The sequence below is a fragment of the Vanrija pseudolonga genome, chromosome 4, assembly GCF_020906515.1.
Source record: "Vanrija pseudolonga chromosome 4, complete sequence".
NCBI lineage: Eukaryota > Fungi > Basidiomycota > Tremellomycetes > Trichosporonales > Trichosporonaceae > Vanrija > Vanrija pseudolonga.
The window spans coordinates 2,910,485-2,937,796 of record NC_085852.1 but is presented as its reverse complement, the minus strand read 5'-3'; the positions used below and the strand labels follow the sequence as shown (position 1 = coordinate 2,937,796).

At 61.4% G+C, this 27,312-nt stretch overlaps 9 protein-coding genes across 9 annotated transcripts; 3 read left to right on the top strand and 6 right to left on the bottom strand.

Annotated features, from left to right (window-relative positions):
* The first annotated feature begins 93 nt into the window (after nucleotides 1-93).
* Nucleotides 94-1,479, top strand: LOC62_04G006418 (uncharacterized protein). The gene is made up of 2 exons (XM_062772986.1): nucleotides 94-152; nucleotides 204-1,479. The coding sequence occupies exons 1-2, from the start codon at nucleotides 150-152 to the stop codon at nucleotides 1,359-1,361; spliced, it is 1,161 nt and encodes a 386-aa protein (XP_062628970.1). The 5' UTR covers nucleotides 94-149; the 3' UTR covers nucleotides 1,362-1,479.
* A 155-nt stretch (nucleotides 1,480-1,634) lies between these two features.
* On the bottom strand, nucleotides 1,635-3,152 carry LOC62_04G006417 (uncharacterized protein; the record flags this gene model as incomplete). The annotated part of the gene is made up of 2 exons (XM_062772985.1): nucleotides 1,635-3,046; nucleotides 3,092-3,152. 2 exons carry the CDS (start codon nucleotides 3,150-3,152, stop codon nucleotides 1,635-1,637), a joined length of 1,473 nt encoding a protein of 490 aa, XP_062628969.1.
* Nucleotides 3,153-3,772: 620 nt separating this feature from the next.
* Nucleotides 3,773-5,791, bottom strand: LOC62_04G006416 (uncharacterized protein; the record flags this gene model as incomplete). Its single annotated transcript, XM_062772984.1, has 2 exons — nucleotides 3,773-5,082; nucleotides 5,506-5,791. The coding sequence occupies 2 exons, from the start codon at nucleotides 5,789-5,791 to the stop codon at nucleotides 3,773-3,775; spliced, it is 1,596 nt and encodes a 531-aa protein (XP_062628968.1).
* An 833-nt stretch (nucleotides 5,792-6,624) lies between these two features.
* Nucleotides 6,625-8,079, bottom strand: LOC62_04G006415 (uncharacterized protein; the record flags this gene model as incomplete). The annotated part of the gene is made up of 4 exons (XM_062772983.1): nucleotides 6,625-6,823; nucleotides 7,157-7,470; nucleotides 7,745-7,992; nucleotides 8,052-8,079. The coding sequence occupies 4 exons, from the start codon at nucleotides 8,077-8,079 to the stop codon at nucleotides 6,625-6,627; spliced, it is 789 nt and encodes a 262-aa protein (XP_062628967.1).
* Nucleotides 8,080-9,261: 1,182 nt separating this feature from the next.
* LOC62_04G006414 (uncharacterized protein) lies at nucleotides 9,262-10,667 on the top strand (the record flags this gene model as incomplete). Its single annotated transcript, XM_062772982.1, has 3 exons — nucleotides 9,262-9,286; nucleotides 9,325-9,674; nucleotides 9,750-10,667. 3 exons carry the CDS (start codon nucleotides 9,262-9,264, stop codon nucleotides 10,665-10,667), a joined length of 1,293 nt encoding a protein of 430 aa, XP_062628966.1.
* A 280-nt stretch (nucleotides 10,668-10,947) lies between these two features.
* Nucleotides 10,948-11,700, bottom strand: LOC62_04G006413 (uncharacterized protein; the record flags this gene model as incomplete). Its single annotated transcript, XM_062772981.1, has 1 exon — nucleotides 10,948-11,700. The coding sequence occupies one exon, from the start codon at nucleotides 11,698-11,700 to the stop codon at nucleotides 10,948-10,950; it is 753 nt and encodes a 250-aa protein (XP_062628965.1).
* A 590-nt stretch (nucleotides 11,701-12,290) lies between these two features.
* Nucleotides 12,291-12,672, bottom strand: LOC62_04G006412 (uncharacterized protein). Its single transcript, XM_062772980.1, has 2 exons — nucleotides 12,581-12,672; nucleotides 12,291-12,543 (listed from the first exon to the last, which is right to left on the bottom strand). The coding sequence occupies exons 1-2, from the start codon at nucleotides 12,627-12,629 to the stop codon at nucleotides 12,344-12,346; spliced, it is 249 nt and encodes an 82-aa protein (XP_062628964.1). The 5' UTR covers nucleotides 12,630-12,672; the 3' UTR covers nucleotides 12,291-12,343.
* A 3,056-nt stretch (nucleotides 12,673-15,728) lies between these two features.
* On the top strand, nucleotides 15,729-18,874 carry isp4_3 (Sexual differentiation process protein isp4). The gene is made up of 8 exons (XM_062772979.1): nucleotides 15,729-15,832; nucleotides 15,883-16,014; nucleotides 16,077-16,428; nucleotides 16,463-16,568; nucleotides 16,609-16,953; nucleotides 16,999-17,254; nucleotides 17,355-18,321; nucleotides 18,360-18,874. Exons 1-8 carry the CDS (start codon nucleotides 15,770-15,772, stop codon nucleotides 18,752-18,754), a joined length of 2,616 nt encoding a protein of 871 aa, XP_062628963.1. The 5' UTR covers nucleotides 15,729-15,769; the 3' UTR covers nucleotides 18,755-18,874.
* A 202-nt stretch (nucleotides 18,875-19,076) lies between these two features.
* On the bottom strand, nucleotides 19,077-26,744 carry isp4_2 (Sexual differentiation process protein isp4; the record flags this gene model as incomplete). Its single annotated transcript, XM_062772978.1, has 16 exons — nucleotides 19,077-19,585; nucleotides 19,693-20,331; nucleotides 20,367-20,568; nucleotides 20,681-20,927; nucleotides 20,966-21,416; nucleotides 21,455-21,803; nucleotides 23,736-23,789; nucleotides 23,842-24,110; nucleotides 24,158-24,280; nucleotides 24,325-24,951; nucleotides 25,005-25,453; nucleotides 25,504-25,693; nucleotides 25,749-26,009; nucleotides 26,068-26,422; nucleotides 26,475-26,624; nucleotides 26,691-26,744. 16 exons carry the CDS (start codon nucleotides 26,742-26,744, stop codon nucleotides 19,077-19,079), a joined length of 4,929 nt encoding a protein of 1,642 aa, XP_062628962.1.
* Between the last annotated feature and the right edge of the window lie 568 nt (nucleotides 26,745-27,312).

Sequence of the window (27,312 nt, the reverse complement as noted above, 5' to 3'; positions counted from 1 at the left end):
GGGCCCGGGGCCTAGGTGGGCTGGCTCGACTCGCACGAAGCACATATATACTGGATGCTTCTGTGCATCCTCGTGTTGTCATTGCTCTCATCCATCCACACAGCGACAAGCACACACCAGCTCCACCAACACACATCCACACAACAACAATGGTAAGTCGAGTCGACCCGCCACCCCGCCCAGCCCCACTCACCCACGCCCAGCCCCTCTTCTCCTCCGGCCCCTCGGTCGATAGCGTCATCTCCCGGCTCGGGAGCACAAAGGACTCCACGGCGCACTATATCGCCGTGAGCGAGTACGTCGAGAGCAAGAAGCGGCGGGGCAAGGGCGTCGCCGAGGTCAACACCAAGCTCGACGACCTCGAGCGCGCGCTCGCCAAGGTCAGTGAACGGCTCGCCGCCGATACGGCGGGCACGTTCGCCAAGATCCGCGACGACAAGGGCCTGCCCCGCTCCAAGCTGTTCCCGAGCGCGGCCGCTCCAGCGCCGGAAGTCGCCCCGCCGCCAGCGTACCCGGCGTACGCTGCCCCGCCGCCGCCTGTCCCCGCTGCGCCGGTGCGCGTCGGCAGCGTGAGCCGCGCCGCCGCGCCGCCGTCCCCTCCGACGACGTACGCCGCCGCACCAGCGCCAGCAGCACCAAGCTACGCCGCTGTGGCTCCTCCTGCGCGCGCGGGCTCGCCGGCCGCCCTCATCCTCAATGGCGAGGAGCAGCTCGCCATGCTGCGCGACTACGACACGGTGTTCCTCGTCGACGACTCGGGCTCCATGGCGGGCTCGCTGTGGCGCGAGGCGCGCGCGGCGATCCAGGGCGTGGTCGCGCATGCGATCAAGTACGACGAGGACGGCATCGACATCTACTTCCTCAACGACCGCAGCGCCGCCAAGGGCGTCAAGTCCGTCGGCGAGGTCGAGGCGCTCTTCAACCGCGTCCGGCCTAGCGGGGCGACGCCGACCGGCGCGCGGCTCGACAAGCTGTTGAAGGAGTACAAGCGCGAGCTGGACGCCGCGTACGAGGCCGGCAAGCGCTCCGGCGGCGACATGTACACTGTCAAGCCGCTCAATTTGTTGGTTATCACCGACGGCGCGCCGACCGACGACCCCGAGTCGGCGATCGTCAGCTTTGCAAAGTATCTCGACAAGTACGACTTCCCGCTCTCGCAGTGCGGCATCCAGATGTTCCAGATCGGCAGCGACCCCGAGGCGACGGAAGCGCTCCAGGACCTCGACGACGCCCTCGAGAACAGGTACAATATCCGCGATATCGTCGACACGGTGCCGTATGCCGGCGCGATGACGGCCGAGATGATCGTCAAGGTGCTCCTGGGCGGTATTAACCGCCGTCTGGACCGCAGGAATGCGTAGTGGCCGCGGCGTAGATGGCCTGTTGTGGCTTAGAACGAGCTTTATAGTTGTCCACCTTGTCCCCCTCACGACCCACACCTTGTACCCTGTTGTAACATTATGCAGTGGCTGATTGACGCCTACGCGCGAGCACACCCGCACGTACCCCACTGACGCAATGCTGAACATATGCATACAAGTATGTGTGGCGTCCGCTTCCTCATTGTCCACACGAGTGAGGCCGGCCAAGTAGAGATGCGCCTCGCGTTACGCTCCGCGCAACGCTAGCCATGCCTACCCCCCCTCAATCTTGACAGGCGCCCGCTCCCACCACAGCTCCCCATTCGCCATCCAATCGTTCATCGCCTTGTTAAACTTCTCCTTCGAGATCTTCCTCAGGCTGTCCATCTTGTCGACGATCGCGTTGTGGCTGTGCGACGCGTCGCGGGTTGCCGTGGCGAGCAGGCCGAGGCTTCTCGGGTCCTGCGCCTGGTCTAACAGGGCCGTCCACTGCGCGTTGGTCAGCGCGCCGGGGTCGGCCGAGAGCTGCTGCAGCACGAGGCGGATGACGTTCGCCGGCAGCTCGAGGATGGGGAACGGGCGCGACTCGTCGAGCCTGGGCGACGTCGGCGCCTTGTGTTTTGGCTTGAGCGCGCTCTTCATCGTCAGGAGCGTCGCCGACATGCGGCGCAGCTGCAGCGGGCTGGCCTTGGCTTCTGGGGACGACGTGGCGATGCCATCCACGTTGGTCAGGATGGCCGACTCGCGCCGGAACCGCAGCTGCCGCGCTATTGGCGGCGCGCGCACCGTGTCGAGCGGCGACGGCGGGTCGTGCGGCGTGCGCGCCCGCCCGCGGAGGAGTATCCTAGCCGGCACGAGCACCTTCTTCGCCGCGGTGCGCAGGCGCACCGTCTCGGTCTCGTTGCGCTTGAGTATTCTGCTGAGCCGCGCGAGCTCGTCCCACCGCCCGTCGACCTTCAGCCCGTCGCTGAAGCGCGACAGGTCGAAGCAGCACGAGAAGTGCGTGTCGCAGTTGAACCCGATTGCGCTGCACACGCCGAGATGCACGCGGAGCAGCGTGTTGTTGTGCTTGCCTACCGCGTCGACGATCGCGACCACCGTCTCGGCGTCCATCGCGCGAGAAACGCCATGGAGCACGTCCTTGTGGAGCTCGAGCGTCGTGAGGCCGTGCGCGCGCCGCACGAGCGCCGGTGCGCCAGCGTACGCGCAAAACTCGGGGTCGGGCGTAGCTGAGCGGTCTACCACGCGGACGTCGACGGCCCGCACGTGCGGGTTATCCAGCAGCTCGAAGAAGGCGCCCAGCGTCGCGACGGTGTCGGCGGCGCCGCTGCCGTCCTGGTTATCGTGGTCGAGCGTCAGACTCAACCGGTCGACCCGGCACGCATTGACCGCGCTCATGACGGCCGTAAAGTCGTCCCGCAGGCTGGACCTAGCGACCTCGGGCACGTGGAGGCACTCGACCTGCGCATCGCTAAACGGCGCGTGCTTGTCCTTGCCGTCGCGCGGGTCCGACATGTCCATGACCGACAGGAGCGGGTATCTGCGCTCGCCGTCGCGCGAGCCCAGCGCGCGCAGCGGCGCGAGCGGGTCGTCGTCGAGATGCACCAGGTCAGCGGCCCACTGCAGCCCGTCGGCCGGGCGGTAGGTGTACAGCCTGAGCGTGGCGTAGACGTTGCCTTTGAAGCCTGAGTGTGTATGTGTGAGCTCGGGGCGCAGAGGTGCGGACTTACCCTTCGGGATGTCGGGGGGCGGGGTGGGGCCGCGCGGCATGCGCGTGTCGGCGAGGCTCATGCCGGTGTGGAGGGGGAGGGGGTGGATGGGCGCGGGGTAGAAGACCAAGGAAGCTGAAGGGCGCGCGCGGTGTTGAGAGACGAGTCGGCGGAGTGGGCAATGGGCGCGGCGTGATGGGTCGCTCGCCTGTTTACGGGGCTCTGCTGCCCGGTGGTGGCTTGCTGGTCTGCTCGTGTGGGCGGGCGCAGCAGCTGCCGTGAGTGTCCAGTAACGATGAACTACGCCTGCGTGTGTGCGATATGTGTCTTTGTTTACGCGGCCACGAGTCGTGGGTATGTGAGCGATGCTAGTGTGGTAGTTGGATTGACCAGAGAAGTAACAAGTCGCAATGTACGATGCGGAGTGATGACGTTACAGACTCGACCTTGTTGACAACGGGCGGAATCAACCCGACCCCAGCCAGGCTTTGCTCTTCTCACACGATACATCCTACTCCTACAACATGATACTAAAGGTGACCAGCACAACGACAGTGGCCAGCACTCATGCGGGCTACGCACAGCTCTGCATATGCACCCCCGCACCAGAAAACCCAAACGCCGATTCTCGGAAGCGACATGGCGCGCGGCGCGGCGCGGCGCTTGTGCCGGCTAACACGCACCCGCCGCCTGCCTACCTACTTAGAACCCGGCCGAAGTCATCCACTCCGTCATGAGCTCTGCAAACTCGTCTCCCTTGGCCTCGCGCTCGGCGATGTCGCGGGTCCGGTGGCCAAGATACTCCCTATCGCCAGCGATTTCGAGCAAGCGCGCCCACTGGGAGGGCTGGAGGTCGTCGGGGGCGTCGGCGGCCGTCTTGATGATGCGGATCTGGAGCGCGCGGGGCAGGGTAGCGAGGGACGCTGGCGCGCGACGGCGCGGGCGGGGCGGCACGCGCTGGGCGTTACTCCGGATGGACGCTGAGCGTACCGAGCCGTTCGACGACGACGGGAGCGTCAGCTCGCGCGTCAGGCCCAGCGAGCGGACCGAGCCGCCGCTGCTCGCCGACGAGTTGGACGTGGTTGGGGTCAGCGGCGCGACCGTCCCGCCCGCCATGGACATGGGGCGCGCGGGCACGCGGCGCATGTCGGCGCCGATACGCCACCGCACCGACTTTGTCCGCCTCGGCCCGTCGGGCGTGATCGGCGGCGTGGGCGGCGGGGCACCGACGCCGACGCCAGTGCCGGAGGAGACGGCGCGGGGCGGGGTGGACGGCGCCCTGTGGATTGGCTTCGGCACGAACGGCCCGGGGCGGGCGAGCAGGATGACCTGGGCGACGACAAACGAGTCCTTGAACGCCTCGCGCACGGACGACTGCTGCATGAAGTTGGTAGCCACGGCGTCCTCTACGCGCTCGGCGATGCGCGCGCACGACCACGGCGGCCGGTGGCCTGGGCATCCGTGGTCGTCTGTGAGCTCGCCGCACCAGCCGAAACAGATGCGCTTTGGCGTTCCCTGGCCCTCAATCAGAGCGCTTGAGAGGTTCTCCAGCAGGCGCGGGGACGAGTGTACGCCCGTCGCGTAGATGCTCTGGAGGCCGTTTGCGCGGTGCCCGGACAGGAAGGAAAGTAAAGACGCAGGCACGTACGCCGGGTCCGGGAAGCGGATGTCGAGCGTGCGCAGTGTGAACGCGGGGAGGATGTTGAAGAAGATGTCAAAGATTGCGCGGTTGTCGTCGCGCCAGCCGAAATACACTGTCCCGTGGTCCACTAGGCGCTCTTTAAACACGCGCACGACGGCCTCCAAGCCAACAGCACGCGTAATATACCCGTCGTACACGCCCAGAATCCATATCCGCTGGTCGGGGTCGCGCGACCCGCCGAACCCGCCCTCGTCGACTGCCCCGTCGATGCAGCGCAGGTCGGAGAGGTACGGGTTTGAGTAGGAGTCGACGCGGGAGTGCAGCGGCACGGGGGAGTGGTTGAGGAGTTTGAACTTGACGTGGGCTTGTTCTGGGGGTGTTAGGGCTGCACAGAGAATACTAATCGCCCGCCGGTTGCCGTCGAGGAAGGTGGAAGGAAGGTGGAAGGAAGGTGGAAGGAAGGTGGCACTCCCCCTTGCCTCCCTCGAGAGCATTGCTCGCGAGGAAGGTGACCCACCCACCCACCCTCGAGCTGTCGCTCGCTACTCATCTCGCCCACCCACCCACCCTGCTACGCGAGTGGTACTTTTTCCGCCCACCCACCCCTACGCGCTGTGCGCGAGAAATGGCCCGCCCACCCACCCCTATGATCGCTGCGCTATCAAGAAGAATGCCACCACCCACCCCTCCACCGGCTCCGCCTCCCCTAGTCTGGCACCCACCCCTCCACTGCTCCGCTATCCCCAAGCGGCACCCACACCTCCACCTACTCCTTCCCCCCGAGCCCACTCACGCGCCGGGAAATCCTGCACACTCGTTGCGCTCGACGAGGGCTCTGAAATCGTGTCCTCTGGCTCGGCGTCCTCGAGATAATCGTAAAAGTCCTCCGGGTTGTCAGTGTACTGCGGCTCCTCTAGCTCCTCCTCCGGCGAGGGCGGGCGCAGCGCGACCGGCGCTGGCGGCGGCGGGGCGGGGCGGAGCGCGTTAAACTTGGGTTTTATCGTCACTGGGGCTAGCAGGTACTGTTCTTCCTTTACGGCGAAGACCTTGGCCAGGCCAAAGTCGAGCATACCGAACATGGCGGTGGGGGTTTGGCGGGGGGGTCAGGCGGCGGTGGGAGTGGTGCTGGTGGTGGCGACGAAGGTGAGCGTGTGAGTGAGTGTGTAAATGATCACAGCGGCGACGAGCAGCGCGTTGTGACCCGTACACACCGCCATGCATATGAAGCCACCACTCTCGCGGCTATGGAGAGCTGCAAGTAGAAAGGTGTCGTCGATGTAACCTGGCCGAGAGGAGGAACAGACACTAGACAAAGTGGCGCTAGTGCACTTTTAGAAGCCCGATTAACGGCAATCGCGTGCGGGGCAACACCAGAGGAGTCGCCAGTCACGCGCTGGTGCTGCACTCGAGCACGCTCGCGGCTAGGCCACTCGGCAATGGGTACATGACAGGCAACATTATGCAGGCACTGGGCCAGCGGCATCAGCAACATTGGGCACCCAGGGCTGCAAGACCACAGGGACTCGGAACATTCCAGCGGTTACACTGGGTCGTTGTGCACGCCCGACCACACCCCGCATATCATGCCCACCATCCCCACACTCAAAGCCCACGGCGCCGCCAGATCGCTTACAGCCCAGCGCCACTACGGCGACCGACCACATCCACACCCCAGCCCCAGCCCAAGCCCATGGCCATGTAGCACGGCTCTTGTTAGCACGACAGTGAGCGTGCGTAACGCACCACGGCACACCTCTTCGCATGACGTATACCACCACTGTCTGTATCCAGTTAGCTAGCTAATGGCTAATGTACAACACTGTCTGTCGCCGGGGTACGTAGCGTAGCGCGCCGGGGCCGTAATGTTCTACTGGTCTCGGCTGCTACCGCAAGCACCCCGTCAATGCACGCCTCACACCGGCGCATACTCGTGCGCCCACACAAACCCGCCGCTGATCGCCCACTCTGCGAGCGCCGCCGAGATCTCCTCACTCCCACTCCCGGGGGCGTACTTTGCAAACTGTCTCGCCTCGACGGCGATCCGCCCGCGGTCCTGCGCGCGGCGGAGCACCTTGATCCACTGGAGTCGCGTGAGCGCGCCGCTGTCAAAGCTGAATGCGAGGATGTGCGCCAGGATTTCCGGCGGAAGGTCGAGGATGCGAAAGGGTGGCGTTGTTGGTGTGGGCTCTGTTTGCCGAGGAGGACTAGTCGTCGCCGTGGTTGTCGTCGGGGTATGCTCTTCCTGGTTTGGCGCGCACGCATGCAGCAATACTCTAGCCACGACCAAGGCACGTATCGCCGCCGAGCCCACCCTGGCGCCTGCACGCCTGTTACGCTGTTCGACAGCGGCGATCTGCGCGCGGTGGGGTTGGGTTGCGTCGTGCGCCAGCGAGCCTTCACAGGTACATCCTGCGTCTGGCCCCGCCAAGCGACGGCAGGCGCACAGGTCGAGGCGGGTGATTGTGCCGTTTGCGTGCAGCGCCACGGCGATTGCGCCAATGTCGTCTGCGGCCAGCAACCCGCCGTTGAGCTCGAGCTGCTCTAGCCCGCGCGCGCGAGTGCGCAGGAAGTCACACAGCGCCGGCACCTCCCCCGGCGACAGGGGGATGCTGAGCCGCACTGACCGCAGAGGAAACGCAGGGCGCAGGAGCCCTAGCATCACTTGCCGCAGCGACACGGGGCTCGGCGTGAAGCTCAGGTTGACTGCCGAGAGCGCGCAGGCGTGGATGCGTTCGAGGACAATGGGCATGGCAATGTGCTGGGAGTGGCGTCAGCGTCAGGTTGTTACGTCACGCCGAGGACGCTAGAGGGTGGGTATTACTACGGCGCGGGGCGATACCCGAGTTGGAACCCGCGGCAGGTGTGAGATCTGGGAGGAAGTGGATTTTCGCCGTGGGTGGGCCGGGGGATGATGGTTTGGCCCAAGAATGCTCCTCTCGAGCTTCTACGCCTGTCCTCCTGCGCCTCCTGCTGCCCCCTCCCTCTGCACGCTCTGCGCCTGCTCGTCGGCTGCGCCCACTCGCTTCACTCACCGGCACAGTGTACCCATTAATAGTCACCCCCACGCCCGGAATCTCCTTGATGACCGCAAACCCACTCAGCTCCGCCTCGCGCGACGTCGGCATCTGGCGCACGGCGATGCTCACCCCGTCGAGGGTGAGCGGCGCCTCGTCGACCATGGCCTTGAGGGGCGCGAAGGCGGCGCGGCGGGGGACGGGGGTAGAGTCCCATGTCGGCGAGGAGGGGTTGTAGCCGTACGCTTGGATGTGGACGTGGGAGGCTGCGAGCGAGCGAGTCAGGCCAGCGACGGCGGGCAGTGACGGCGCAGAGACTACTCACCCTCCAAGTACCGCTGCTCGCTCACCATGGTGGATGGCGAGAACAACAACAACAACAAGAGAAGAAAAGTCGCGGGAGGTTGATGAGCCTCCCGGCGACATCATCGGATGGGCTCCGAGCCCAGGCACGGGCGCGGCGCGGGGGCGGGGGCCCAGTCGGCCGTGCGCCGAGGTGGCGGCGGGGTCGGCGGCGGGGTCGGCGTCGGCGTCGGCGTCGGCGTCGATCAACTACATACTGCACGCCGGCGCACTGCTCCAGCGGCCTGAGCTTGTCGAGCTTGCCTTATCTCAGGCCCCGGTGACACGTACCCCCCGAAACCGTACCACATCGCTGTAGTCGACATGTGGTGGGACTACACTCCCGCCCTCTTCCCGCTTATGCTTGCTGATCTCCCGCCCGGGCCGTGCCACACCCAGTTTTGTTCTGCCTCGTGGTCTTCTTCTTCTAGAGCCGGGGGGCTGGTCGTGCGTCGGTGCTTACGGATGTGTGCATGAGTTCCAGTTCCTGGGCACATGCTTGTTGAGCGGGAGAGGGGCTTTGATTACTGTGGCGACGATGAAGACACCGATCTACTAGTAGGAGGTCACGTGCTTTGTCGGTGGTGCTCGTTGCGATCTTGTGAGCTTGACGTCAACATTGCTCTCCTCTCCGTTGCACCACACCCCACGATGTGACCTTGACCCCGTACATACAGCCTACCCAGCCAGTACCCGCCGGCCGAGGATGGGCGCGCGGCACTTGGCCATCGCGCGCCGGTATCGCATGTCACGCACCCGCTGCCTGGGCGAGCTAGTGCCGCCGCCTGATGTCGGTTCCGCTCACCACCACCACCGCCACCACCCACCACCCCAGCTACATCTACGGTGCGCAGCACACATGTACCGTAAACCGGCCGTCTCTCAAGGTCATCCTGCACAGCCTCGTCGCCCTTGACAATGCTGAGACGCGACGATCCGACTAGTCCCAGCGAATGACCATGCCCACCTGCTGCCATTGTTTGGTTCCATTGAGGAGGCGTCGAGATTAACTTTACGCCAGGCGGCCGGGCCTCTCGCCCCCGTCAGTCACAGTGTGTCCAACAACAGGACACGGCAGTACCGGTGGAGGCAGTCATCACTCGCACCTTCCTCCTTCCTCTTGTACATACCCTCACCCCTCCTTCCTCTCCGTTCCTCTCCTTCATTCTAACCTGTTCATACCCCGGCCGGCCATGGTGCCCAGCGCCGAGCCTACCAGTGAGTTGCCAACCACCCAAGAGCAAGCTCACACGCAGTCGCCAACGTGTGGATCCAGGCCGCCGAGCTGCGTCCGTCGCTGCTGTGGGAGAGCGTCACGGTTGAACGTCGCTGTGTCGACGATGAGCCGGTCACCGCCGCCGTCGCCGCCGTCGAGGACGTCGACGGCCACTCCACCACCGCCGCCGATGAGGTCGCCGTTGTCACCCCCGCCCCCACCCACCACCCCCTCGCCCCCCTCCTCGCGCTCGTCGACGCCCACCCCCTCACTATCCTCGGCGCCAAGGTGCCCCTCGCTGCGGCCGAGTACAGCCTCAAGGTCGAGGGCATGGCCGTGCTGGACAATGGGCCGGGGTTGCTCTTTGTGATCAAGGCGTGGGCGTTTCCAGTGAGTCGGCGCACCCCACATTGCCTCTGCACCGCACCTGTTCGCTCTCACGCTGACTCTCGCTCTCCCACCTAGGCCTTCAAGCTCCCGACCATCCTGCGCGCCGTCGACGCCTGCCCCCTCGCCCACCTAAGCCTGGTATGCGACCCGCACCCATACTACCTCGAGCGCGTGTTCTGGGCGCTCGGCACGCGCGGCCCGCCCCGCTCCCTCATGTTCCTACACGAGCCGGAGGCGACCCACGTCCCGCCGATAGTCGAGTTCCTCAAGTCGCCCCGCAGCTTTGGCCTCGAGTCGCTCGTCATGTCCGGGCGCAGCCTCACTGCCGCCGACCTGTCGGCCATCGTCGACGCCGTGCGCGACTTCAACCCCACGCTCAGCGCAGTCAACATGTGCGAGTGTAAGAGTAAGCGCCTGGCCTCGTGCGCGTGCCATGGTCTCGGGGACGACGGCGAGGCGTGGGACCGCCAGGTGCGCCGGCTGGCCGTGTACCTCGAGCGCAACGCCATCCTTACCAAGAGGGTGAGGCGCGCGGCGGTGCGCTCGCTCGTCCTGGCGCGTGTCGTCGCAGGTGGACGCAGCGTGGGGGGCGTGGCGAACGGTAGTGCCGGCGATGAGGTTAACGGTGCGAACGGCAGCGTCGCGAACCGTACGGGCAACGACATCCACAAGGCCGCGACGAACGGCGCCGGCGCCGACGCCGACGCCCACACCCGCGCCGCCCCGTTCCCCCTCCTCGAGCTCCCACCACACCTCCGCGCCAACATCATCCGCCACGCGTCTGCCGACCCCCTGGCCCTAACGGATGAGCAGTGGTCCAAGCTGTTGAGCCACGTCGAGGACCCGGCCTCGCTCGGGCGCCTCGCCGCCGGCGTTTGCGAGGCACGCACCGCAGGCATCACGTTCCCCCTCGCGCTCGGCGAGTGGCTCGGGAACGGCGGGTTCTGGTGGAAGCACCGCGTGCCGGTCGCGTGGCGTGACTGGACGGTGTAGCGTTGGGGGAGTCTGTTGAGAGTCTGCAGAGCGTTTGTTGAGAGAGAAGCATGTTGGCGCCGACGACGACGCCCCGCAGTGTTTGTCTGCTTGTACCACCACCACCAATACTAGAGTTGTAGACCCGCCGCATGTGGCCGGGAGATTGTATCGTGTCCGTGGTGACTGTGTGGAGGTGACTGATGCGCACAGCCCGCCGTCTTGGCAAGAATCACCTACATACATTGTCTACAGGTATCGCTTTTGTCGCCCATGTGTCTCCAAGGTCCAAGGTATCCCTCTACCCAAACCCACCCATGGCAAGCCACTCGTCCCGCGCCTCAGCCCAAGAAGAGACCTCGCGCGAGTCGACCAGCCGCCCGAGCCCCCTCGCGACCCGCCGCAACGACCCACGATCCCGCGCGAGCCGAATGAGCCTCCGCACGCCGTCGATGCCCACCTCGTCGGGGTCAGCGACGAACGACGCGATGAGCGCGCGCAGCTCGAACGGCAGGGAGAGGAGCGGGGCGGCCGGGACGCGGGGCCGGCGGAACACCGCTGGCGCGCAGCCTTCGTTCCCATGCCCTTGTGTCTCCGGCAGGGCACGACTCCACCGGCGGGTACGCTTCGCCCGCGCGTGTAGCAGGACACGAGCGACGACGAGCACGCGCAGCGCGGCGCAGCGTTGCCTGTACGACGCCGCGCAGTGCGCGTCGAGCACCCCGCCGAGGGTGGACGCGCCGATGGGTTGGACGCGGCACTTGCACTCCACAAAGCCGAGGCCACACAAACAGACGCGCTTGAGCCGGGTCCCCTTCACGGCAGCGAGGACGGGCGCGATGTCGACCCCAGGTGAGAAGGCGACGACCAGCCGCTGCAGGCGCCCACAGCGGCTCAAGTATCCGACGAACGGCTGCACCGCGTCCCGGCCAGCAGCGGACACGCGCAGCTCGAGCACGTCGACGTGGCGGAGGGACTCGAAGAACGCCGGTGCGAGGTGTGGTGGCAGCGCGACGGAGAGGGAGGAGGCAGGTTGCGCGTTGATCACGCCCATCACGTCTGCCAAGGTGTCGGGGCGGCGTGGGGCGGAGAAGAGGGATCGTCTGCGCCGCCGGGGAGGAGGATCCCATGCCAGGTCTGACGCTACAGGCGTGTGCGTTGCCGTGAGGGTGTCCACTGGTCTTTGTCAGTCGACACGAGGCGATGAAGCCACCAGGCAGGTGGTTAGGCGAGGCTCACCATCATCGCGAGGTCGGGGCATGAGCAGGTGATGGGGTGACGCGGTGACGATGAGTGCGCATCGAAGAGAAGGTGTGGGGCCGGTGGCGACGACGTGACTGCCTGGTCGCGCACTGTGCGCGCATTGACCTCGAGGGGTTAGTCATCCATTGAACGAAGGATGCTGGTAACCAGCCGCGGGGCCTCGTTCGGGGTGTGAGCCCTTTGTTGCTCCTCTTGAGGACAATAGCAGGCGGACGACGAGTGTGTCGGCGGCCGGTGGCGACCCCGGCCACTGTGGCAGGGGGCATGTCCCCAGACGTGATCTGCCGCTGCTGTGAGGGTGCCCTTCGGTCAGACATTGGATCGTGAGTTGCTGCCTTGTGCAGACGCCTCAGACAAGGATACATGGTCCGAGCGACACGGTGTCGCACTGCGCTCCAACGACCCACAAAACAACCGCACAACCTCCGCGCCCGTCAGTCCCTCGAGCGCGCCTTCACGCCGGGCGCGACATCGCTATACCCCCCGCGCCGCTCCAACTCGGCCTCCGACACCTGTTCGGTCTCTTCCGCGAACGGCTCGAGCCACGGGTGCGCTTCACGCGTGTGGTACTCGAATACCACGGCGTAGAGGTATGGGATGCCGATGGTGAAGCGCTTGGTTGACGGGGTCGCGGCTGCGTGTCAGGCTGACTTGGGAGGGGGGCGGCTCACTTGGGCCGGTTTCGACGCCTAAAGTCGTGGTGAGGAGATACTTTGTCATCTTGGGCTGAGGGCTGGTGGCTCGTTGGAGATGCTGAGATGTGTGAGAATGGAGAGGGGGCGGGGGCCGGCCTAGTCATGGTGGTGCTATTTGTATAGAGGCTCGTATTTACGTGCGGGACTACGGTTCGAGACAGTGAACTAGACAAGTGCCTTGTCGGGCCGCCTTCGACTTGCCACTGTCTTAGGAGATTGAGGCACACACGATTCACGGGTCCACCGGCTAGCCTGGAGTGCAGTGGAGCGCATCCAGAGTGGAGGGCGTGCAGAGCGATTAGGGGCAGACTGACGCTCACGTATGTGGTCTGGTCTGTCCGCTGTTGTCGACATTGATTGCGGCGATTCATGCAGTTCTACATATGTCGCGCACGCGGTATCTATGTATCTGGCAATCGCCCTCATGCCGCCGCTCACGTCGTACAGGCCACTTTCGCCATTTCCTAGGCTTCGCCTCCCTGCTGGCCGGTGAGGCTCGCAACTGATAAAGGAGGCTGTGGGGGCTACTTGGCGCCGGCGGCAGACATGGCGAATGACCAGGCTGGCGAGGGCGGGCGAGGACCACCTGCCAGCCCGCTGTTGAGGTGCGAGCGATACAGCGCCGAAGTCCAGGGCGGAAGTCAAGCTGGCTCACACCCTCACCCTGTGCCGGAAGGTCATGGCTGCTTCGGGCCTCGAGTTACCGGAGCAGCTCCCTCCGCGACTGTGGTGGCTCCTCCTGGCTATACAGGTCGCGGCCAAGATCCCGATTGCGCGGCGTTGCCCGCCGCAGCACCAGATCTGGGAGTGAATACCGAGCTTCGTTATCAGCATCAGCATCATCGGACGTCGCCGCTGCCATGAACTGGTTCCGCCATGGCGGTCTGCCGCTCCATTCCTTTCAAGCCGTAACCTCGACATCCACAGCGAGGTTACCGAGCGACACCTCAAACCACTTCAGTTCGCTGCGCATGCTCTGCGCACGCTGCATACCTCCCTGAGGGCCTCCTCGCTCTCTGGGCCCCCATGGATGCTGGTCTCTAGGCCGATGGGAATGGTTGGGACCCCACGCCGTCATGTTCCGACCGACGCTGCGCTCGCTACCCAGTCCGGCTCCGGGCGATGTGCCCTTCATCCATCACAGGGCGTCGTGTCGCGAATCCACCGATGAATTATCTCTCGGTTCCGGCTCGCTGTCGTCGCGATGAGATTAGATGAGATGAAGCTTGGATCGCTGAGATCGACGGTGATGAGCGCGTTGTCACCTGTGTGACCGATGATAAGCGACGCCCCTGCCTCCCACCGCTGCTTCATCCTGCGACCAGCCTGGACGAGTCGGTAAGTGGCCACCTCTGTCACCGCTGACAATGCTGGATGCTTTCGTTCATGGGATATGGGTGCGCCGAGTTGGGAGTGAGAGGTGCTTGCGACCGGGGGGACAGACCAAAAGTCACCCCCTCCCCAACCAGCTATACTCGTCCACAATCTCCCCGCACCACACTTCCGCGTCTCACCAATCACTTCACTGTGCCTGCTGGCGCTCGTACCACGCGGTGACATTGTCGAGAGCGCGGGATGGACGGGCCCCGCGGCCGCCGCTAACGGGCGCTCCGTTGAGTCGGGAAAACTATCGCCGTCAGACACGACACAAACGGGCCGGTGCAACGGGTCAGCGGCGAGTAAATGCGCCGGCGTGGCTCGGCTTTCCCTGGCCTGCCTCGGCTGCTGTCTCCTCCTCCGCACCGAGAACCGATTGTCGCAACTAGTCCGAACCATGGGTGTGTGCTCCATGCACCACGCGCTTTTTTTCCAATGATTGATTGCTCGCGGGACACACGCAGCCAAAGGTAGGGGGTATTTGCAGCCACGCCGTTGAATGCGTGATAAGGTCCAAGGCTAGTCGCACGCTAACCTTGACACCATGTGCTGCCATCCGCACATCGCCAACCCTGCCCTGCGGGTCACCACACGGCCGCTCGCTCTCCACGCCTGACCTGGTCCGCTTGATACATGCGCTGCTCGCTAGCGATGACGACGGTGGCTCCACACTCGCCACGTGATAGCATCATGGCCGTGTGCGAGGAATTGTGGATCGTGGATCCCCCGCCGTCGCCGCCCTGGTGGCCTCGTGGCTTAGTGCCTGCTCATGCCACAGAAACCCGACCATCCGACCACCGACCTCGGCGGCGCAGGCGCCAGCGCGGAGGTCGACGTCGTGGCTCGCCGCGGCAATCATCGGATACGGCGAACACGGCGCTCGTGGTGCTCCACTCGATGCTCTTAGCACGATGGACGTGTTTATTTCGAGCACGGGCCAAGACACACAGGAACCAGGAACAATCATAACAACAAGTCGACATGTGCGCACACACGCCGCTAGTGCTGCATGTGTCGTGTGGCCCCATACGATGACTTATCCGTCCAGTAGGAACACGGTACGTGCAATGCTGGGGCCTGGCATTGGCTGGCGTCGGTAAGCTTGTCAGTTGTGTCCCCAACAGCGACGTGGTCGAAGGCGCGGGGTCCGTCAACGCGGTCACAAGAACCGACTTCAGTTGGTGACTGTGTGGCTAGGCACTAACCCAAGCTCAACCGACGCAAGTAGCCACACACAGTCAGTACCAGTGGTGGGCCGGCTCCGCAAACTGCTAAAGACAGTGACACGCCTCTGTGCGGACCAGGCCCGGGTAATACGCACCGGCTAGCGCGGTGTTCACCAACCAGAGTGGGTCGCTCACTGCCGGGCTGCCGATGCGGAGCACACAAGGGCTTGCCACCGTGAGGCAATCCTGGCTATCCTGGCAATCGGGCCTGTGGCTAGTGGCCATGCGGTGAACTCGCCGCCTATCTCCAGCTCCTCCTCGGGAGCCCAGAATATCCCGGGGTGGACCGCGCCTGGCCAACACGTCCTCGGGTCCAAAGGCACGAGTGATAGCAGTCACGAGACGGCTGGAGCAATGGGGTTTCAAGGATACCTGTGCGCCGTCGTGACATGACAAGCGACGAACCACGCGCCACCGCACCGCACCCGGCACCGATCGCCGGGGGGTGGATCCATTGCCCCCAAGTCGCCGTCTCCCGTGGCACCTTTCTCTCTGGCTACTATAAATCCTCGGCGACTTGCCGCGTTAGGCTTTCCCCAAGGCTATCGCGCTGCCATTCATCATGGGGATCACTGAGCACGAGAAGTCTAGCAACGAGGAGATTGGGGAGAAGGAGAAGACTGTCGTGAGTCCGTGCCGCGCCGGTGGCAGCGCCAGTTGCTGACAGCCTACTAGGGCGTCACCGAGGTTCTCTACCCCGACGATGGTGCCATCGAGGACCTCACCAAGCATGGAGATGTGACGGCCGATGAGCTTATCGATGCCGAGGAGCGCCTCGACTCGATGCCGCTCGTCCGCACCGTGGCGGTATGTTTGCTTCTGTGATCGACGCGTCGTCCGTGCAGTACAGTGCCTGACTAGTCGATCAGGTCATCAACCAGCTGTACAAGCTGCACCAGTCGGACCAGAACTTTGACTTTGACCTCCTGTTCCGAATGGAGAAGTTCCTGAACGACCCCGAGGTCTTGCAGCACCCCGACCAGCATGGTGCGCTGATCCACGAGATGCGCTTGGAGGCGCTCATCGCCACCACCAACTCGCCGTACGCCATCGTCCGTGCCGTCGCCCCCGTCACCGACGACCCCGACATGCCTGCGCTCACCATCCGCGCGTGGGTCATTGGCCTCGTCTACGCCTGTATCGGAGCTTTCGTCAACCAGCTCTTCGTGTTCCGTAACCCGCCCGTGTCGCTCTCCGTCTCGACTGCGCAGCTGCTGGCTTGTATGTCCCACCCGGTGAACGCCACTGATGTCAGACCCCGCCGGCAAGCTGTTCGAGAAGATCCTTCCCGACTGGGGCGTCACCATCGGCGGCAAGCGTCACTCGCTCAACCCTGGCCCCTTCAACCTCAAGGAGCACATGTGGGTCGCGGATGCAGGGAGCAGCTGACTCACCGTCCAGGCTCATCACCATCATGGCCAACGTGTCCTTCGGCTCCGCCTACACCGCCGATATTGTCTTTGTGCAGGCTCTGCCTTTCTACTTTGACCAGGCGTACGCCCGCGGTTTCGGTTACCAGGCGCTCAACACGATCGGGTCAAACCTCATCGGCTGCGGTCTTGCTGGCCTCACTCGTCGCTTCATCGTGTACCCCAGCTACTGTGTGTGGCCTGCATCGCTCTCGACCATTGCCATGAACAAGGCGTTCCACACCAACGACTCGTCCCCGATCCCCGGCCCCTTCAACCGCATGTATCGCTGGACCATGCGTCGCTTTTTCCTCATCGTGTTCATCATCGCCTTTGTGTAAGCGTCCTCGGCAAAGCGTCTCCTTGTTTCTAACGCGCCCAGTTACTGGTGGTTCCCCGGATTCATCTGGCAGAACCTCTCGTACTTCAACTGGATGGAGTGGATTGCACCCAACAACGTCGTCTACACCCAGATGGTCTCCTCGAACCTCAACGCGGGCCTCGGCATCAACCCCTGGCCATCCTTTGACTGGAACTTCATCGGTGTGCAGGTCACCCCTCTCGTTACCCCGCTCTACACGGTCGTTAACAAGTTTATCGGCATGTTCTTCGGTCTCTTTATGATTTGTGGTATTTACGTGAGTGGCAATTCACAAATGTGCCACTTTGATCGCTGACTTTATATCTCCTTTTCGTTCGTCCTTCCTTTGTCTCTCATTCTGGGCTTCCGCTGTGCAGTACACAAACACCTTCAACACGGCGTACCTCCCTATCAACGACAACCACGTCTGGGCCAACAATGGCAAGAGATACAACGTTACCCGGATCCTTTCGGGCCCCCAGAGGCTGTTTGACGAGCAGAAGTACCAAGACTACTCGGAGCCGTACATGGCAGCCGGTAACATGGTCCTCTACTTCTGGTTCTTCGCCGTCTACTCGGCAACCATCACCTACGTCGCCATCTTCCACCGCCACGAGATTGCCTACAGCTTCCGCATGGTTTTCCGTGACATCAAGTCCATTATTTGGAGGAAGAACTCCGGCAACGAGGAGAGCGACGAGCACGTCGACGACATTGCCGAGGACATCCACTACCGCCTCATGACTGCTTACAAGGAGGTGCCCGAGTGGTGGTACTTTATCGTACTCTGTGCCGCGCTCGCGATGGGCATGGCCGGCGTCGGTGCGTACGACACGGGTGTCACCATGGCCGTTGTCATCTACGGTGTCATCCTCGCCCTCATCTTCATGGTTCCCATCGGTCTTGTTACGGCCGTCACCTCCAACGAGGTCACGCTCAACGTCCTCGCCGAGTTTATTGGTGGTGCCCTGATTCCCGGCAACGCTCTGGCCATGAGCTACTTTAAGATGTACGGCTACATCACCACCGCTCAAGCCATTGCCTTTGCCAGCGACCTCAAGCTTGCACACTACGTGCACATCGGCCCTCGTCTGACCTTCTGGGCTCAGATCATCCCCACCATCGTCACTAGTCTGCTCCAGGCCGGCATCTTTGACTTTGTCATGGGCTTCAAGAACGTTTGCACAAACGAGGCCTCGTTCGGCATGACGTGCCCTGGTGTCAACACCTTCTTCACTGCGGCGGTCTTCTATGGCACCCTGGGTCCCAAGCGCGTGTTCGGTTCCAACGGTCGTTACAAGACTCTTCTGATTGGCTTCCCCGTCGGCTTCATCATGGTCATCAGTGAGTTCAGTTTTCATGTCATGGTGCTAACAATCCAGTCTACTGGGGCCTCAAGAAGGCATTCCCCAAGAGCAAGTTCATCCGCGCCATCCACCCTGCCGTCCTCGCCTCGGGCAGTCAGCAGTGGTCGCCGTACAACCTCGCGCACATGACCCAGGCTGTTTACGTCTCCCTGTTCTCCTGGGGCTGGCTCAAGAAGCGTTACCTTGCCTTCTGGTCGCGCTACAACTACATCCTTGCCACCTCGCTCAACGCCGCGATCGCCATTCTCGCAGTCATCATCTTCTTCGCCCTCTCCATCCCCGACGTCAACATTAACTGGTGGGGAAACAGCCCTAACAAGGACGGCAGCTGCGCCGATAGGGGCGGGTGTAGGTATATGGCAATTCCGGAGAAGGGCTACTTTGGCCCCGAGAAGGGTCACTTCCGTTAGGTGGTGTTTATGGACTGTCGATCTAATGTGGCAAGGAGGAGGGCCAGTGGATAAATTGTAAGGAGTCGAGGTCGAGTATTGGAGCACTTCGCTAGGGTGCTGCAGTGATGAATCGAATGCTTGTTGCAAATCAGTTACCGTGAGCAGTCCAAGTCAAGGTGGACACCTCCTGTATCAGGGTGAGGCTCGTGAGTGACTGCCCGCTGGCAGTGCGACGAGGCATTGATCGCATTCCTGAACCATTTGATCCTACTGCAGCCCCACTGAGAGTAGTCCTTGGCTGTCGGCAGCAGCGCGCAACGATAATCACAACATATCCCCCCTAGTTGAAGTGGCCCTTCTCAGGACCGATGTAGCCCCGCTCCGGGATGGGCTTCAAGCGACAGCCGGCGGCCTGGCAGCCCGTGTCGGCGGCGTTGCCCCACCAGTCAATTTCGACACCGGGGAGTTGAACGGCGAAGAAGATAATGATGATGGAGACGGCCACGCCGGCGTTGAACGCCGTGACAAGGATATAGTTGTAACGGGACCAGAAGGCAAGGTATCGGCGCTTGATGAAGCCCCACGAGATGAGGACGAGGTAGAACCCGGGGATGTACATGGAAAAGTTGTACGGCGCCCACTGGATGCCGCCGTAGCAGATGGCGACGGGGTGCAGGTTGCGCACCAGCCTGCTGCGAGGGAAAAGCTTCTTGAGGCCAAGCGCGGCGAGCACGATGAGGAACCCGACAGCAAAGCCGATGAGGATGGTGCGGTACGGGCCGTGGAGACCGAACACACGGGGTGGACCCAGGGTGCCCCAGAACACCGCCGCAGTGAAGAAAGTGTTCGCTGGATTGTCAGAATTTTGTTTGGAGGGGTGGCAGGGATGAGAGGGGTGGCAGGGGTGGGATAGGTGTGGGTGTTCGGTCGGGTGGAGGTTGGGTGCAGGCACTCACTACCCGGGCAGACCATCTGGAAGGAGGCGTCGGCCGTGCAAACGCCCTTGAAGCTCATCATAAAGTTGTAGATACCCGCCTCGACAAATGAGGCCACCAGCGTCGCCACGATCTGAGCGATGAAAGTGAGCCGCTGGTTGATATGGGAGTAATGGGCGAGCTTGAGGTCCTTTGCGAAACCGATCGCCTGGTCCGCGGTCATGACACCGTACATCTTGAAAAAGTTCATCGACAGGGCGTTTCCAGGGACAAGGGCTCCACCGATGAACTCGGCAAGAACGTTCAGCGTCGTCTCCAGTGACGTGATACTGTTGATCAGGCCAATGGGGATGATGAAGATGGCCGTGAGGATGATGCCAAAGATGACAACTGCCATGTTCACATTGGTCGGCCAAGCTCCGACACCCGCCATACCGACACCAAGGCCGAAGAGCAGGATGATAAAGTACCACCACTCTGGAACCTCCTTGTACTGCTTTGACAGGCGATAGTGAATGTCTTCAGCGAGGTCGTCGTTCGGCGTGTCGTCCTTCTCCTCCGCCGACTTCTTCTTGAACAGCTGCTCCTTGATGCCGCGATACGCTGAGCGGAAGCTATACGCGATCTCGTGGCGGTGGAAGATGATGGCGTATGTGAGGGCTGCTGGTCAGATGGAACACAACACAAAGACGCACTGGCCGAGTAGAGGGCAAAGAACCAGAAGTAGTTGACGAGGTTACCCGCTGCCATGTACGGCTGGGAGTACTGCTCGTACTTGTCGTGGTCAAAGACCTTCTCAGGGGTGAGGATCCTCGAGACGTTGTACGACTTGCCGCGGTTGTCGAACACTCTGTTGGAATTGATGGGGAAGTAGGCTGTGTCGAACGCGTTCGAGAACTGTTTTTGAAAGGAAAGCGACACATGAAGAGTGGTTGGCAAACAAAGAAGAAAAAAAGTCAGTCAAAAATGTGCCACATTCGAAAGTGCCACATTCGTATCTGCAACTCACGTAGATGCCAACAATCATGATAAAGCCGAGGAACATGCCAAAGATGAGATTGGAGGCGGCAAAGAGTGGCGTGTCGGGGTACAAGCCGATCCAGTTCCAGTCAAAGGTCGGCCATGGGTTCAAGCCGAGACCGGAGCTAAAGCCCATGGAAACGATTGCCGTGTAAGCCGCGTGGTTGGGAGCGATCCATGCCATCCAGTTGAACTGAGACAGGGCTTGGAAGATGAAGTCCGGGAACCAGAACCAGCTTTCTGTCAGCAGGAGCAACACACCGGCACAACTTACACAAACATGGCGACGAACAGCACCAAGAAGGTCTTGAGGCGGCTCCAGTTGTAGGTTCGCCCGAACGGCCCGGGAACCGAGTATGAGTCGTCCGAGTGGAAGGCCTTGTTGAGTGCAAGCGTTCCCAGGGTCTGGGGCCAGATACAGAACGAGGGGAAGACGATGAAGCGGCGGGTGAGACCTGCCATGCCGAGGCCAGCAAAGTTGGCGCCGAGGGTGTTGACAATTTGGTACCCAATCTGCCTGGCGAAAGGCTGGTCAAAGTAGAATGGCATGGCCTGGGTCAGAATAATCTCAGAGGCATACGACGTGCCGAACGACGCGTTGGCCATAATGGTGATAAGCATGTGCTCCTTGAGGTTGAACGGCCCTGGGTTGAGGCTGTAGCGCTTGCCGAAAAGCGTGAACCCCCAGTCCGGGAGAGCCTTTTCGAACAGCTTTCCCACGGGGACTGCGGCATGAGCACGAGTCGATGCAGTCGTCACTTACAAGCAACGAGCTGTGCAGTCGACACCGAGATGGAAACGCTGGGCTGGCGAATGCTGAACAGTTGGTTCACGAAGGCGCCGATACCGGAGAAGACGATGCCAATGACCCACACGCGGAAGGTGAGGGCAGGGAGCGTCGGGTCGTCGGTCGGGTCGGCGACGGCGCGGACAATGGCGAAGGGCGAGTTGGTAGTGGCGAGCAGGGCCTCCAACCTCATTTCATGGACAAGCTCCGCATGAAGCTCGGGGTGCTGGAGCACGTCGGGGTGGAGAAAGTCCTCCATCTTGAACACGGCATCACTGTCAAAGTTCTGGTCATTCTTGTTGAGCTTGTAGAGCTGGCGAATGATCTGTGGCGGTGTTAGACGTTGAAAGCCACGGGCCTCTCACAGGAATCGTGCGCTCAAGAGGCATAGTGTCGAGGCGCTCCTCGAGCTCGACCAGCTCGTTGCGAGTGACATCGCCATGCCTGACGAGGTCACCGATCACATCGTCCTGCTCCAGCTTGTTCGGCGCGAGGACATTGACGTCGAAGCCGTCGTCCTAGAATGTCAGAAAGCGGAACCTGATGTATCACGTACCAAGTGCTTCTCCTTGAGCTCATCGCTGACCTTCCTGTCATGGTGGGAGTCAACCATCTTTGTGTGATCGCCGAGGGCTTGACAGGCTAGTGGGCAACTGACACTGAGGGATTTATACAGTGCGACCCCATGTCGCAAGATCATGGGCTAACCTGCAGCGACGGTGCCACTTGGGCCGGACCCCCGGTCGGGCCGGGTTATTTTGGCCACCTGTTGTCGTGGGCAGGTGATAGCGAGCTACAGTTCTCCGCTGCAGCGGAGTCGGCGTGACTCCCCAGGCAAGTACCACGGTCCATCCGGCAGTTGGGTAGCACGCCCGCTAGCGGTGCCTTGATCTCCATGTGGTGCACGAGCTGTCGAATGAGTAGCTCAGGTCTGAAGCCTGGTGGTCCGAGGACGAGGAGGTGAGTGCTTTGAAGCCATAAGCACGACGATGCGCAGTCCGAGAATGGCCAGAAAGACTAGTGCCACGGGGTGCCGCAGGCTCCGTGGGTGCATTCCCACTAGTCTCTGTCGGCCGTAAGCCGCAAGTTGTGGCAATCACGGGAGAGATGAGTACATGGTTGATTGACAATGCGCAATGTCTGTGCGGGTTATCTCTCGGACCCGAGTGCCGGTCGGCGTCCACAGCCCAGGTATTGATGTGCTCCAGGTCCATGTGGGTGCGGGTCCGGCGAATGGGAGTTGACCCGATGGAGGCGGGCCCGCCCCCGCCTGCCAGTAACGCTGGCTCTCGACCCGCAGTTGTGGCCAGTGTTCGAGCTCGAGGTGGCTTGTGCACCGCGTGGCACGGCTGCTCTTGGCTTCTATTTTCATTCTCTCGCCTCTTGGCAAGCATCGCGTGATCATCGTTGGATGCGCGTTATCGTGCGTGTCAGTCGTCGTATGCATGTGGTCTAGGCTGTCGTATGCATGTAGTCAGTCGAATGAGTGAATGTTATTTGCCGACTTGCACCTGGTGACACAAGTCATCACATGGTGCAGGCACAAGTTTGGGGTTAGCTCCCGTTAGCGTGCTGTTGCGCAAGGAGTCGCCATTGTTTGACGGGATGTGGTCTCCAAGTTGTGTGCCGCAGTGTGTCTGCGGGCCCCGCGAGGGGCCGGTCACGAGGATCCACATGATCGCTGTCGAGCTCCCCTTGATAAGGGTCAGAGACGGGCGAGCGGAATGCAAAGTGTTGAAGGATTGCGGTCGGTTGACGAATGTGGGAATGTGAAGAGACAAGTTGATTCGGTGGTGCGTTCAAACTCGCACCAAGCCCGTTGGTGCCCCACAATTCACCGAAGCGACGTCACCGGCGCGGTGAGCTGCCGAGGCAACAGCACTGACTTCCCACCACTCTTGTTCCGTGCGAGTTCACTCACCTGATGCTTCGTAGAAGCCGATCGAAGATGATCCGAAAGCAGGTCCTGTCCATCCCGTGTTGTTGGGCATGAAGAACTGGGAGACGACGGAATTTACGACTTCAGTCAGACCTGATGTCACGTGATTGTTTTTGATGATGGACTGGGGGAGACTTCTGGAACGATCTTGTATCCTGACCTAGCCTCAAGGTCCTACTGCATCGAGTACGCGTCATTCTGGATTCATATTAGATCCTCACAATACTTTGGACACCCGTGGGAAGAAGGTAGTTCAGTTAGAAGAGAAGGAAGAAGGTGAGGCCATATCTTGGTGTGCCGGCACTTAGTTGAAGTGACCCTTCTCGGGACCGATGTAACCCTTCTTGGGAAGCGGAAGTCGAGGGCACCCCGCTGGGCCGGCACATGCAGTGTCCGAGTCGTTGCCCCACCAGTTGATCCCCACCTCAGGAATTTCGAGGCCAAAGAACATGATGAGACCCGAAATGGCGATGGCGGTGTTGAACGCCGTGATGAGGATATAGTTGTACCGCGACCAGAAGGCGAGGTAACGGTTCTTGACGTATCCCCAAGAAAGGATCACGATGTAAAGGGCAGGAATGTACAAGGACGCGTTGCCTGGCGCAAGGTCACGCGCACCACCGACAACAGCAACAGGGTGGAAGTTGCGGACAAGCTTGCTGCGGGGGAAAAGCTTCTTCAGGCCCCATGCGACTGTGGGGCTTAGCACGGTGGACGATGACGACGCTGAAGAAACATACAGATGACGATGAGGAAGCCAGCGGCGAAACCGATCAGAATAGTCCTGTAGCGGCCATGGAGACCGAACACTCTCTTGGGCCCGAGACTTCCCCAGAAAATCGCGGCAGTGAAGAACGTGGTTTCTGTTCAAAGTCAGTTTCCATAGCGGGACACGAGTTAAACCAACGTCCGGGACACGTCATGTGCCAAGCTGCATCTGGCGTGCAGACCTCCTTGAAGCTCATCATGAAGTTGTAGATGCCGGCCTGGACGAAGCTGGAGACGATGGTTGCGACAATTTGCGTAATGAAAGTGTACCGCTGGTCGATGTGGGTGTAGTGAGCCAATTTCAGGTCGCCGGCGAAGCCGAGGGCCTGAGATGCCGTCATGACGCCGTACATCTTGAAGAAGTTCATGGAAAGAGCATTGCCAGGGACCATGGCGCCGGCGATGAATTCTGCCAAGACGTTGAGACTGACACCGACGGAGGCAACGGCAGAGAGCAAACCCGTAGGGATGAGGAAGATGGCGGCCAGAATGATTCCAAAGATGACGACAGCCATTGTAACGCCAGTGGGGAAAGCTCCCACACCTGCCATGCCCAAGGCGAGCCCGGCACACAGGACAATGAAGTACCACCATTCTGGAACCTCCTTGTAGTTGCGCATAATTCGAGCGTGGCTGTCCTCGGCAAGGTCATCTGCGTCGTCATCCTCGACAATCGACTTGACGAAGATCTTCTTAAACTCCTTGTATGCGGAGCGGAAGCTATAGGCAATCTCACGGCGGTGGAAGACGGCAGTATACGTGAGGGCTATTCAATCAGCGTAGCACTAAACAGGAGGGAAACTCCCACTCCTCACTCACCGGCGCTGTAGCAGGCGAAAAAGAAGAAGTACTGGACAAGCATGCCGGCGGACATGTAAGGCTCAGAGTATGTCTGGTATTTGACAGGATCGAACAGGCGCTTGTCGTCCAGAATCTTGGTGATGTTGTACTTCTTGCCCCTGTTGTCAAAGGTGCGGTTGGAGACAATCGGGAAGTAGCTGGTCTCAAATGCGTTTCGGAAGTAGAAGATCACAGTCATGATGAGCGCGAGCACAAGACCGATGAAGTCGTTGACTGCCGTGAAAAGGGGAAAGGAAGGACTGTATGCAAGACGGTTCCAGTCAAAGGTCGGCCAGGGGTTGAGACCGAGACCGGCATTGTAGTTGATGTTTACAAAGATGTTGTAGTTGACGTTGTGCGGAGCAATCCACGCCATCCAGTTGAAGGCACTGAGGCTGCCCCAGATAAAATTGGGGAACCAGAACCAACTGCGAGCGTTAAGAAGGCTCACAATGTTGCCTCTCCGGAATTGACTCACACAAACATGGCTGCAAACGCGATGGTGAAAAGCTTCATGCGGCTCCAGGTGTAAATGCGCCCGAAGGGACCTGGGACGGAGTAGGTGTCGTCGGCATGGAACGCCTTGTTCAAAGCGAGAGTCGGAAGGATGCCGGGGTGGATGGCAAAACTGGGGAACACGACGAAACGTCGAATGAGACCAGCAAGTCCTTATCGAATCCCGTTAGTGCATCCCGAGGACTGATCGTGGCGCTGACGACTCACCAATTCCAGCAACGTTGACGGCGAGGGTATTCACAATCTGATAACCAAACCCTCGAGCAAACTGCTGGTCGAACCAGAACGGCATGGCCTGAGTGAAGATGATCTCCGCCGAGTACGAGGAACCAAAAGAGGAATTAGCCATGATGGTAATCAGCATGTGCTCCTTGAGGTTGAATGGGCCTGGGTTAAGACTGTGCCGGACGCCGAAAAGCGTAAATCCCCAGTCGGGCAGGACCCTCTCGAAAAACTTGCCGATGGGATCTACGAACAGGATTAGCGCCTATGGCAGCAAATCGGACTCGGCGAATTGAAGACTCACAAGCCACAAGCTGGGCAGTGTCGGAGCCGATGCCAATACCGGGCTGGCGGATGGAAAAGAGCTGGTCCACAAAGGCGCCGATTCCAGAGAAGATGAGGCCGATAAACCAAACCCTAATCGTAAGTGCCGGCATGGACTTGTCGTCGGTGGGGTCGGCGACGGCGCGTACAATCGAGTATGGCGAGTTCTCAGTAGCCAGGAGGGCTTCGAGGCGCATCTCGTGCACGAGCTCCGGGTGCTGCTCGGGGTTCTTGAGCACGTCGTCCTTGAGGAAGTCTTCCATCTTGTACAGGGTCTCGGTGTCAAAGTTCTGAATGTCCTTGTTCTTGTTGAGCTTGTACAGCTGGCGAATGATCTGGGATGTGGTTAAATAACGCCGCCGGATCCGAGAGCGAGGCGACGCTTACGCGGACGGTGCGGTCGAGAGGCATGGTCTGGAGACGCTCCTCGAGGTCGATGAGCTCATTCTTGGTAACGTCGCCGTGTTCGGCGAGATCTTCGATCGCCTCATCGCCCGTCTCGTGATGGGCGAGGACTTGCACATCGCCGAGGGAGTCCTGGTGGTGTCAGGAGGGTGGCCTCAAGACCCTGTGGCACCGAGTGCCACGAGCGTCGTCACTCACGTTCTTCTCCTTCAACTCGCCGACGCCCTTCTTCTCATAGTCGGAAACGCCCATTGTGGAACAAGTGGCACCAACTTAGGGTGGGGAGCGGATCCGGAATCCCAAACTACAGTCCTTTATATCCTCATATCACACATTGCAATGTCGCCAGATATGCGCCAGCTGTGATGAGACGAGATTACGCCACTCGCCTGTCGCGATAGCGATTCTCACTCTCCATGGCGTTGGGTCTTTCCTTGGTTCTCCGACAGCCGAAGTGTTCCTGGTTATGCTTGTGAGGAAGGAGAGAGATGAGGGCCCCAGGGAGAGTGTGACTCCCGGTCCTCGAATCCCAGGGATGCCGATCTCGCCGCAATGATGGCGACTGCGCTACCGCTCGCTCGCGCATCACAAGTATGTCCCATGCGGGACACATTGCGGGGATGGTCGGTACAAAATCAGGCACTAGAGTGTGGGTGGACTCAACACGAGCAGCGGACTTCAATGGGGCCATAGGACCAAGCGGCCCGCCCTCGGACCTCGGCCTCCGTCACGACAGGGTGCGGCGACGGCGCCGTCTCGGACTAGGTTCGCCGCTAGGTGACCCCGCCCACGCTAAGACCATGTCCATGTGTGTCGGCCC